The sequence below is a fragment of the Gavialis gangeticus genome, unplaced genomic scaffold (assembly GCF_001723915.1).
Source record: "Gavialis gangeticus isolate Ggan-Ray unplaced genomic scaffold, GavGan_comp1, whole genome shotgun sequence".
In the NCBI taxonomy this organism is placed as follows: Eukaryota; Metazoa; Chordata; order Crocodylia; family Gavialidae; genus Gavialis; species Gavialis gangeticus.
In genome coordinates, this window is record NW_017729032.1 from 40,096,245 (window position 1) to 40,108,791 (window position 12,547).

The 12,547-nt window shown below is 41.4% G+C and overlaps 1 protein-coding gene across 1 annotated transcript in view; it reads right to left on the bottom strand.

Moving 5' to 3' along the window:
• MICU2 (mitochondrial calcium uptake 2) overlaps positions 1 to 12,547 on the bottom strand; it is a 129,911-nt gene that overhangs the window by 63,431 nt on the left and 53,933 nt on the right. Inside the window, exons 2-3 of the mRNA XM_019524813.1 lie at positions 4,349 to 4,380; positions 4,156 to 4,231 (exon numbers count right to left, since the gene is read on the bottom strand). Coding sequence (XP_019380358.1) covers positions 4,156 to 4,231; positions 4,349 to 4,380 — 108 coding nt within the window. The remainder of the gene's footprint in view (positions 1 to 4,155; positions 4,232 to 4,348; positions 4,381 to 12,547) is intronic.

The window sequence follows — 12,547 nt, forward strand, 5'->3', positions numbered from 1 at the left end:
TTTTTTTTTTTTTTTTTTAAATAGGAACATGTCCTTTCTACAAGGTGAAAGTGTCTCTTCCCCGCCTTTTGAAGGAAAATTCCAGTGTTCTCCTTTGAACAACCGAGTAAAATGAAAAGCCTAAAAAAATACGAAGATGTGACAAGTGTCAAAATAGCTGCATACAAGCTAAAGATAGAGGGTACATAAAGAGGGTGGTTAACAGCAGAATCATAACCATCTGTCCTATGATAATGTTTTAAGAAAAATAAAATTAAAGGGCTTTTTCATAAACAGTTTTTAAAAATAGTTAAGCTACTTTTAACATGTGAACTAAACACTATATAATGTTGAAGCTATTTCAAATGGCATACTTTAAACATTCCTATCTGCTCAAAGTAAACAACTTTTTAAAATTTGTATTTGCTTAATTTATAGATAAGAAATCCACCTTAAGCCTCAGCAATAAAGAATTAACTTCTGATTAATTACTATACAGAGCCAACAATGCTTTTAGTGGGTGTGAAATAATTTAACACTAAATTTGCTTTTTAGTGCACTTCCAAAGTTTAGAAGTATTCATTCACTGAAAGCAGCATGGCATAAAAAACACAGGGTTAGGAGTCAGAAGTTTGAATGCTAATCCTGTCACCCCAAGCCATACAGTGAGTCAGTAAACCATTATACCTTCTGTTTCAGTTTCACTACTTGTATAAAAAGGAGAGAAATGTTAGCCCACATAACCAATGAGTGGGTTGTGAGGACTATGGTATTTGTGTCTACATACTGGCTTTGACACATTATGCAAACGGTGGGTATTATTTCAGGGATTCTGGTTACAAATACTTTATTAGTCTTTTGGCAGAAAACCCATAAATTACTACTTGTACTGCTGCTGTAGCACTTAGGAACCCTGGTCTTGGACAAGGTCTGCTCTATGCTAGTCACTGTACCAGCAGAGTTCAACAACAAGAAACCATTCACAGATGGATCTGGAGGACACAAAGAAATAATGAGACAATACTCAATGCCATGATAGGCAGAGGTCATAACTTATTGCTGCCTACTATTGAGTTCATTTTGTGGGCATCATGGCAAAAGCAAGTTTTAAGGAAGCAAGTTTTCAGGAAAGGTTCAGGGAAGACAATGAAATGACTTCACAGAAGCAAATTCCACACACGTAGAATAACATGGGAAATAGCAGAAAAATACTTGCTTGAATATTCTAACAAAAGAGTAATAAAGTGTGGTATCACTGGCTTGGGAGTTTGCATCTTAGCAATGTAAGAGATATGAGGATAACCTACAAAAGGCATTGGAAGTGATGAAGAAAGAGTCAGTCAAGGGATGCAAAGGGAGAGGTGACATGGTCAAGGTGAGCAGCAACGAAAACGATCTTTGCATTTTGAATGGGTAAGTGCATTTTGAATGGATAAGTCCATTTTGAATGGGCAAGGCTGCACTTACCAGTTTCAGAGAAGATATAGCAGCAAGAGAGGCATAAGCTGAAAAAAATTTGGATGAGATTCGTGGTAGTGGTTCTAGATAACAAGGTCACATCTTAGAGAACCTGTATGATTTGCATATGGCCTGAAAGATATGAAGATCCAGAGAAGAGACGTCATGTGGAAGATGATGCTCTCTTACAGACCTGTATCACAGACAACACAGTGGTGCTTACAGTGAAAAGTGAAGGGAAGAAGTTTGTTTGAAAGATTGTAAGCTCTGCTGTTGCTGTAATGAGCTTAAGCTGATTAAGTGAAACAGGGAAAAGGAAAGAAACAGTAAAAAAGTAAAAAATATTTCTAATTGTTTTTCCAAACCGACCTCTGCTTTAAAGGAAAGCTATGTTATATTTGATATTCTCTGTTTGTAACTAAATACACAGAAATCGGCATACACCTGGTTAATGAAGCAGATTTTATTTTTCTACGTGAATCTCTCTCTCAATTTTTTTTGTTTATATTACTTTTATAGAAATGTGACCACTTCACCTTATATGTAAAATTAATAAAATCTTTTTGTGAATGTTTTAACATTTGGAGATTACATATAAAATCATTTAAAGTTTATGTCTAATAGCTGCAATAGACAAATTAGAAAAAAAACAACAAATTGTATTTACATTCAAATAAGAATTAAAAGAATAAAGCTTCACATACTACAAAGTACTTAATCCTGGGCACAACTGGAAACAAGAGCCTTTCTTTTAGAATGGGATAAAAAATTGTATTTTCCCAAGAGTGTTTTCCTCTCCCCTTCTGCCCCCTGCCTCAAAAATAATCTTCACTGATAAGCTGAGAATAGAGGAAATGTTGCTAATAAATAAAATAATCATAATATTCAATCACAACTATGTACACAAGAATGTGAAAGCTAGTTTTAAAATTGTCCACTAGAAGGCACAATGTCCTAGCTTGATATTCTGCAAACTGAACCAATGATAGTTTTTCTCCAGTGAATATTTCAAGAGTCATTTAACAGTAGAAAAAAATCCCAGCTACATATCAAAACAGCTGTGGAGTCTTTATTCACTTGCAAATGTACTATTGTTGTTATTTTTTTTAATTTATAGGGGTATTTTTTAATGAGCTGAATTCCGGGTCAATAAGGAGGCTTGTAGTAGATCAAACTCTAAGTCTACTCGTGTGGGCAAAAGCTGTAGGAACACTTTTCCAGTATGCTGGCAGCCCAAGTGACTCCACAACAACATGTGCACTTCAGCAAAAGCTCCTGCTGGAGTCTTGCAAGAAGCAATTAAAGTTGGAAGATCCATGCAGCATATGTATCAGTGTAATGCCTTACTACCCATTCTTATCACATATGCAACAGCAGGTCAGTTTGCAGGTATTTAGTTCTTTATCTGCCTGTCAGGATTGCACAGTCCCCAGCTCTGCTTCAGCAGGACAAAGTTTTACACAAATGCATCCCTTTGCTTGGTTTACTTGAGCCCTAATGTGCTTATCTTACATGGCATTCTTACACATGCAAGCGCCACAGCACCAGGTGCTCTGAAAAGTGCCCAGTGCTGCGATGCTTGCAGTTGCATAAGTGGCAAAATGCACATCAGCACTGAAAAAAATGGTGGCAGCACACTTTTGAACTAAAACACACTGGAGGTGCTTTAGTTCAAAAGTGCACCACTGCCATTTTCTGCACTTTGATGCGCATTTCACCACTCATACAACTGCACGTCGCATAGTGCAGTTTGTCTCAGGTTGTTGCAGAACAGATTCGATTGAGTCCGCTCCTAAGTGGTGGATCTCCGGCACGTTGCAGGACAAAAAAGTATGTGCATAAATGGCCATCGATTTCTAACTTTCTGGATGGGTGGGCTTTAGGCGTATTGTTGAGTTTACATGCTAAGGCTTGATGTAGCAAGTGGGAGGCTGTACTGCCTGCCTACACAACTATATCCTGTTGGCTAATTCATGAGGCTCCTTTACAGATGGCTTCGGGGACATGCAGTATCTGCTACTGCAAAAAAAAAATGGTAGAGGGAAGAGGATTCAAGAATGAAAGGAGCTGGGATCCTCTGATTTATATTTGAAAAGGTCTGGGGGAAATAAAGATGCTCTGAATTAGATCATAAGGAGTTTATTTGTTAGTCACTGATTTCCTATTATAAATGGTACCATCCAAGTGGTCAGAACTTTTATTCCCAGTGTAAACACATGGCTAAACGTGGACACTCTGAACACAGAGAATCCAAGACCCGTTGTTCCAAAGCAGTCCCTGAAGAGGGATGAAGAAGCTTTACTGGTCACAGAATCAGGATGCTCCAGAAGGGGGACTAACATCACTTCTAGTTTTAGCTTCTATTCAAATTACATAACAAAGAAGATTTTTTTTTTTTTTAAACAAAGGCCAATTTGGCCTATGACCTACTCTTCCAAGGTGTGGAGCTCTGCTTCTTCCAAAGGCCATTATTCCTTCTGAGTATCAAACAGGATTTATCTATTTATTTATAGACATATAAACATTTTGTAGCATCCCAGAATAGCCTTTGGTGTCCCTTTATTCTTCTTTCAAAAGCTGGGGGAATACTTTATCAGGGATTTAACTTCTTGGAAGACTGCAGTAAGGTAAAGCTTGTAGAAATTTCTTTTAATATATTCAATTTACATTAAATTAGTAAAAAGAAAATGTAGTTTTTAGTGCCAAGTGTACTATTACCTTTATCGCCAAGGTCTCTAAAAAAGGTTGGTCCTGGTTTAGCTTTTGTAACGCATGCCAGTGCAGCATCTACCTCCTTTAAATACAAACACACATACACACACAAAAAACAGTTGTGAAAGAGGAGTCCATTAGGTTTAGTAACAGAAAGAATGCAACTTCTTTTGAAGAACAAAAAGAACACTTTGCTTACCTTTTTTGTCAGTTTCTTGGCTGAAGATTTACCTGCAACAAAAAAAATCGTCATTATTGAATAACTGACTTTAAAACTTTGATCAAGTTCTGTAGCATTTTTTCATATTTTTATGGGAAAATGTTAAGTAATGTGAAACAGAATATTTTGTAGTTGGCAGTTTGTTTCCAATTCCTGCACTGAACAGGGAAGGACAATGTTAAAAAAAATAACATGAACAGCCTGTTCAATATTGCAAGCTAGATGAAACCATAAACTGCTTCAGGTATTTATGACTAATTCGTGTGTGTGTGCGCGCGCGTGCGCGTGTTTTGTGTATGCACTGTGCTACCTGCACCTTGGATCCCAAAATGGAGGTATTACTGGAAGAAGCTTAATTAGATGTTTTACATACACAAGTTTGTGTATGCAATTATAATCCACCTTGAAATGCAGAATCAAGCATTCATAAGATAAGAAATGACAGAACTAGAGTTCTTTTAATGTTGCTTTTGATATTATTTCTTCAGCTGATTGGAAAAGGAAAACAACTAAATTCCATCCTATAGAACCAGACTGACCCCCAGCACCTACCCGACTAAAAGTAATGGGTGGCAGTAATAGGTTGTTCTCTTCAGTGGGGACAAGCCACTATAAAGGGATGTTTCATTTTTCCAACATAATAATCAGCTTGACAGTAACAGAACATAAAGACCCTCATGAATGCTTTGTTCAATCTCACATTCTGGATGGAAGTGTTCTAGCAGTTCTGACTCTTCTGTCCTTATTAGCCCAGCCTGTCCCATTCTCTGCTCTCTTCCCCCCACAGTTCTGATCTCTCTCCCCTTTGGGCTACTATTGCTCCCAACCCATCGACTCTCCTGTTGCTTTCAATCCTCTGGCTTTTAAGTCCTTTGAATTCATGTCAATTTGCTACTTCTTCTGCCAGCAGAGGAGACTTAGAACAGAGACGTAAGCGTTCCTGGTCTCACAGCCTGGTGCCACAATGGCCGCTTACAACTGGGAGGAGTAAATGACCATTGACAATTGGGAGGAGTAACTACCTACCTGCTCGGTCCCTGGAGTCTCTGGATGGAACACTCAGTTGCTCTGAGTGGGCATTACAATGCAGTTGGAATAGGGGCTGTATGGGAGCAGAGCATGCCCATGGCAGACAATCTGTTGTTTTTGGAGGATATACCGACCAAACACGGGTGGACTTTCTACATGGATGTTAAAAATTATACACCTGACACCAGGGAGATTCCATTGGCAAACTGTAAGTTCCTCTTTCAAAGCCTGAATGCACTAGTTTGTCTCAAACTGACTGCAAGATACTTTTTTAAACATGGGCTGAACAATGCCTTTTCCTCTGTCTTTGTTATCTGAGATGGCAGAACCACTTCTGCTGAAACGGTCTGAAAAAATATTCAGCATATGGCAGACATCTGGGAGAGAACATATCAATCCCAATGGCTGAAGTTTGGCAAATTTAAAAGCTACTGGAGCCCCAGTCTCCAGTCATAATGGAAAGTTCATGGTGACTTTAACTACAGGCACTGCTGTCAACACCACCTGTTATTATATATGAATATATGTTTGCATGCATTTTATGGGCAGATATGGAACTGAAAGAGAGCAAAATGAAGTATTTGAAATAAAAGGTGTTAAACACGGCTAAAACACCACCAGAATATTATTACACGAGCTCTGTTTATACTAGCACTGAAACAGCTATCTTTTGGGCAGAATATGACACACAGGTAGCACAGCATCAGAATGTTTCACAACAGCATAAGGCATGAAGTGAAGAAGCTTACTGTGTGCGGTAGCAGTAGGAAGAATAATCACATTGTCAATTAACACCCCTAGCTCTTGTTAGAGTTGACAGGAGCACATCAGACATTTATTAATGAACTAAGTGGTACAGACCTCAATTTTTTCATCTCACCTGAAAGATGCTATCTCCTAAGGCAGGGTGCTCAACCTCTGGGCCATGGGCCAAAGGTGACCTGCAGAGTCTTGGAATCAGGCTTACAGGGCCTCTGTGGGTTGGGAAATTTGGCGGTGGGGGAGCAGCGCCAGTACTACCACCACTCATTACTGCCAAAATTCTAAGCCCCATGGGGTGGGTCGGAGTTGGGCCATGAACTTGCCCCACATCACCAGATTGGAGCCGGGCCATACCTCCTCCGCTGCCAGGCAGCTGGGCCATTTTCCCTCTGCCCAGCCAGTGTGGGGTTGGGCCCCGCCCCCTTCCTCTTGTGGGATTAGGCACGCCCTGCTGCAAGGCTGGATTGTGGCCAGGTCAAACCCCTCACCCACATGGGGCCAGGTTGGGGCCATCCCAAGCCCCCTTCTACCGTGCAGCTGGATTGGGGCTGGGCTGCCCTCCTCTCCCTTCTGTGTGGCCAGATTTTACCACCATCCTTCAAAACCATACAGAAACATAGGTAATGACATAGAAGGGAGAGTGCCACCTCTCGTGCCAACATCACCGTCTGCAGGATTCAATCTTCCCTTGCATCCAAGTACAGATGTACCCATACTTACACAGGTGACCTCAATGCAGATAAAGCTTTTATGCTGTTGAGGAATCATTTGCTGAAGAATCTTTCATTGTGCCAGGTTATGTTTTAGAAGGATCTATGAAGTCCATGATACAAACATGCCTATTAACTGCTGTACTTTTGAAGCCACAGCTATGATAACAGTTTATGGGTCAATCTTGTGAGGCTCTCTGCTCACCTTGATAATTTGTCCATATAGACCCTGGTATCTTTTGAGTACTCCACTGAGCCAGCTTCAAAATTGTAGGAAATGCTCTAATAATGAGAAAAACCCTAATAAGTGAATATCAGAAAACTAGAAAGGGAAAAAGGGGAACCGCTTGTGGCCCATTTCTTCTGTCTGGCAGTCACATATCAGCTTGGTTGATGGGACCCATTAACACCATCCTGCATAATGATACTCCAACTCAGCTCTACCCAGCTTCCCAGTAAAATGTAAGATGCTGACATGCCATATGACTCTTAAGATAAAAAGAAAGTAATGGTGAAGGAGGAGGTCTAGGTGTATTTAGCCCCAGGCATAATGGAAAGGAAGGAATGAAGGGAGACAGAGCCTCCAATAGTGGGGGGAAAAATGGAGACCAGTTTCATGGAGAGTGCACAGAACTACAGGCATATGGATGAACTTGCACACTAGGGAAGGAGGGATCTCATCAACCAAACTGGGCACATGAACAGAATGACGAGGAAAGAAGAGCGATACCAACTAGGTTGGGTTTGAAAGACTGAGTAGCCAAACTGGGAGGAAAGGCTTGATTATCAGATAGGAAAAAAAAACCAGAATGAGAAAGAGCAGGAGAGGGTGAGGAAAGGGGTTGACAAGCAAATGAAGATATTACTGCTATTCTTAGTGCAGGACCTACTGCAAGTACAGCACGTAATTTTTTGTTTGTTTGTAAATGGGCCTAAAATTATATTCGTTTCAACTTATTCTAACAAAGATGGCATAGTGATCCTTGGGACCCTTTGGTAATTCAGTAACTGCTCAGAAGAAACGACATTTTCTTGTTACTATCATTTTTCACATTACAGTATAACTAGTATAAACTATCACAATAGAGGATTTTGCAGTCCATATCATAATTTAAACTGAATACAAGAGTCTTCTCCCAAAACTGTAATTTTAATATTCTCTACTATTTAAAACCAATTATCCTGTGAATACATTAACTATATGGATCATTTGTGAATACTTAATGTAATTCCCATTTTGCACCATAAATTTTAACTATTTTATTGTAATTTTCATAATATTGCCTAAATGCTGATTTAGCCCTTAGTGCTTATCCTTTCCACGTTTCATTCTCTCACAAGATCAGTGTAAAACTCCAACAAGGAGATCTTTGTTAGTATCATATAATGACTCATCAAATGTATGGTTCCTTGTCTATACTGGTTAGAAAAACAGGGTTAGTGCTTAGCAAAAGCCATGCTTCAACATAGTTCACTAGAGGCTTTAACAGCTTCTCTACACCATGTGGACAAGGCCTAAGCGCAGGGGTGTGTGACATTACTGAAGAGTCATGATGGATCTTGTGGAAGCTGCTTTGTTCAACAAACAACAAAAGATCTGAGCAGCAAAACAGCGAATCCTGATAAATCCTGAGGGCTTACATCTGATCATAGCAGATCCTGCTAGTGGCATTCCACCACTGAAAAATACATTTGACACATGGTTCTCAAACTTTTATGGAGTGGATCACCCATGCCTCAGACCCTTCTGTTAAGACAGTTTATTTGAAAAGGTGGTCCCTCTGCTTTCTTATCAACTGAATCTGGGGACCTGCTAAACATTTCATTCCTGATACCTACCAACATGCTTCAGGACCTAACCCTTCATTTCAGAAATGCAGGTAAAAATATATCTACTAAGATCAAAGTCTGCCAAGTAAGAAAGCTTACACATGTAATTTCTTCTTCTTTTTTTTTTTTACATACATACAAATCAATGGTGTATTAGAAAACATATTTACAATTACAACAGTCTAAGTTCCATGCCTTAAAGTGAAAATATTATTGTCCTGAGCAAGAGACAATGGAAACTACTTTTTTCAACTGACCTTCCAAGTCTGCAATCAAATTTTGGGTCTGAAAATTTTCAAAGTTCCCGACCTATTTCAGAGATTCCATCATCTGATTTTCACTATTCACAGTAGATCCATGAACCAGCAACCAAGTACAGGCACATCTTGTTACAGGCAAAGGACATCTTAACTTTGTAAGTGAAGCTATTTTATTGAAATACCCAGCCAACATGCAAGTAAAAAAATTCTTTGCCTTCAGCCAAGAAAATGAAGTTAGTTGACAACCATAACTGAGAAAATACCAACAGCAGCTACTTTTGTTTTAATCTGCCATCGGCACGGATGGTCTTTTGTCACGTAAATTTTTGACAATAGAAATGTTTCCATCACCTATCATCTCCTTATAGCAACATGTAGAATGAACCTGACATCAGTACTGGGATTAGTGTTAGGCTAGTACTGAATTAAACAAGTGCATACTTGCACTCAGTAACACCCATTACTCTAATACAATTAGGAAAGGCTTAGAACTGACAAAAGATGTTTGCAGCAAAAGAATCTTATGAACAAAAATCACTAAGATCAACTATGATAATAAAAATCAAATGTCAAAAAGAGTGGGGAACGTGATTCACTCTCTGACAAAGCAGAACGTTTCAATTTATTCTATTTTTATAGGGAGAATTCCATGCTAACTTATCACACACACACACACACACACACACACACATACACACACACGGGCTGCGTGAAGCTTCGGCTGCTGATTCAATTCAGCGGAGATCTGGCCTTATTTGGCAGTTGAATCTCTGAATCCAAATCAAATCAGGAGACCCTTTAATCTCTCTGAATCGAATCGCAACTCTCCAAATCGATTTGGAGAGATTTGACAATTCAGACAGAGACACAGATTTAAATGTTTTTTCTACATATCTCAAGGAACCAGGCAGCTTGTGAATGCTGAGATGCTGAAGTGGATGGAGTGTCCCACAGAAGTGCAGGGGGGTCCCCAGCGTGTTTGGCAGTGGACCCAGAAGTGGACCAGAAGCATTTCCGGTCCACTTCTGGGTCTGCTGGGGAGCGCACAGGGGACCCCCCGTTCAGTGACTAGTGGCTCTGGGGGGACACCGAGCATCCCCCCGGGGCTGACTGCCAAACTGCGGGGGGCATAGGGGGAGTCCCCCAGTCACTCCTGGGCAGACCCGGAAGTGGACTGGAATTACTTCTGGTTCACTTCCAGATCCACTGCCAAACACGCTGGGGACCTCCCCGCGCTCCTGTGGGATGCTCCATCCACCCGACCATCACAGTGTTCATGTGCCGTGCCTGGTACCTTGAGGTATGTAGAAAAAACATTTAAAGCTGTGTCTATGGCCGAATCGCTGATTCTCCAAATCAGCATCAAATCTTCAGATTCGGATTTGGGCAAATCAAATCGGGACAGTGATCCAAATCAATCAATCGAATCATTGTTCCTAATTCGGGCTGAATCCAAATCAAATATGGCCTGTTTCGCACACCCCTACTATATATACACATATATAGATACAAACACACACACACACACACACACACACACTAGGGGTGTGCGAAATGGGCTGTATTCGATTTGGATTCGGCCCGAATTGGGGACAGAGATTCAATTTGTTGATTTGGATCACTGCCCCAATTCGATTCGACTGAATCTGAATCTGAAGATTCAATGCGGATTTGGAGAATCAGTGATTCGGCCATAGACACAGCTTTATTTTTTCTACGTACCTCAAGGTAGCAGGCATGACTCATGAACGTTGCAATGGTGGGGCAGATGGAGTGTCCCACAGGAATGCAAGGGTCCCCCCACATACTCAGCGGAGAACCCGGAAGTGGGCAGGAAGTACTTCCCGTCCACTTCTGGGTCTACTGCCAAGTGTGTGTGGGGGCCCCTGCCATGCCCCCCAGCTCGATGACCAGCCACGAGGGAACCCCAGGTACCCTCCCAGACCCAGGAGGCACCAGTTGCCAAGCTGGGGGCCTGGAGGCCTGGGGGGGGTGTGTTTCCTGTGTGCTCCCCAGTGGACCTGGAAGTGGACCAGAAGTACTTCTGGTCCACTTCCAGATCTGCTGCCGAGTGCACCGGGGATCCCCCTGCACTCCTGTGGGATGCTCTATCCGCCCCAGCATCTCAGTATTCATGAGCCGCCTGGTTCCCTGATGTATGTAGAAAAAACATTTAAAGCTGTGTCTATGTCTGAATTGTCGAATTTTTTCAAATCTCTCCAAATCAATTTGGAGGGTTGTGATTCGATTCAGAGAGATTAAAGGGTCTCCTGATTTGATCTGGATTCGGAGATTTGTCCACCAAATTGGGCCAAATCTCTGCCAAATCAAATCAGTGACCAAAGCTTTGCACAGCCCTAATATACATACATACACACACATATATAAATATATATATGGTGGCAACCATTGATCCTTCTGGATCATAGTGTATGCATGAGGGCCACCCAGACCTTCGATGCATATGACTGGATAGGAATTTTTTTTTTGGAGGAGTGGAGGCCACCAAAAATGCCCAAAAGCAATTTAGAAACATTACTAAGTGGCTGTTAGGATCAGATTAATAATAGATTACCATCACCTTGATTTAGCAAAGTACCATATTTACTCAACAATTTTTCTGAATTTAAAATGTTCCCCCAGCAATTAGATTCTATGCATGGAAAATTTTATAAAAGCTATAATTTTCCACATACAGAATCTAATTATTAAAGATCGTCTTTAATCCATCCCTTCCGCTGTTGCAGTGGGACAGGCAGTGTGGATGTAGGTGGTTCATAGATTTCATAGACATTTGGGCTGGAAGGGACCCTGGAGGATAGAGTCCAGCCCCCTGCCCCAGGGGCAGGAAGTCAGCAGGGATCATAGGATTCCAGCAAGATCAGCATCCAAATGTGGCTTGAAGGCATTCAAAGTGGGTGCTTGAACTGCCTTCAGCAGCAGTCTATTCCAAAACTTGGGGGCTTGGACAGTGAAGAAGTTCTTTCTTATGTCCAGCCTGAATCGGTCACAGCGGAGTTTGTGACCATTTGATCCTGTCATCCCTTGGGGCACTCTGGGGAACGTTTGTGCCCCAAGGGATGACAGGATCACGTTCCCCAAGATCCTGATGAGCACCCCTGATAAATTTATAGGTGGCCACCAGATCACCCGTGAGCCTGCACTTTTCCAGGCTGAAGAGCCCCATGGCTCTCAGCCTCTCATCATAAGGTCTGTTTTCCTGACCTCTGATCATGTGTGTGGCTCTCCTCTGCACTCTCTCAAGCTTCTCCACATCCTTTTTGAATTGTGGAGTCCAAAACTGGACACAGTACTTGAGCTGCGGCCTCACCAAAGCTGAGTACAATGGGAGAATGACACCCCAGGATTTGCTTGAGAAGCATCTATGGATGCAAGACAGCGTTTTGCTCACTTTACTAGCTGAAGCATCGCATTGAAGGCTCATGTTCATCTTGCGGTCAGTCATGACCCCCAAGTCCCTTTCATCTGTAGTGCTAACCAGCGTAGCACTACCGAGCCTATCAGCATGCTGATAGTATTGACATAGCCAGCATGAGGTATGCTAACTAATGCCAAGAGGTGCCTGT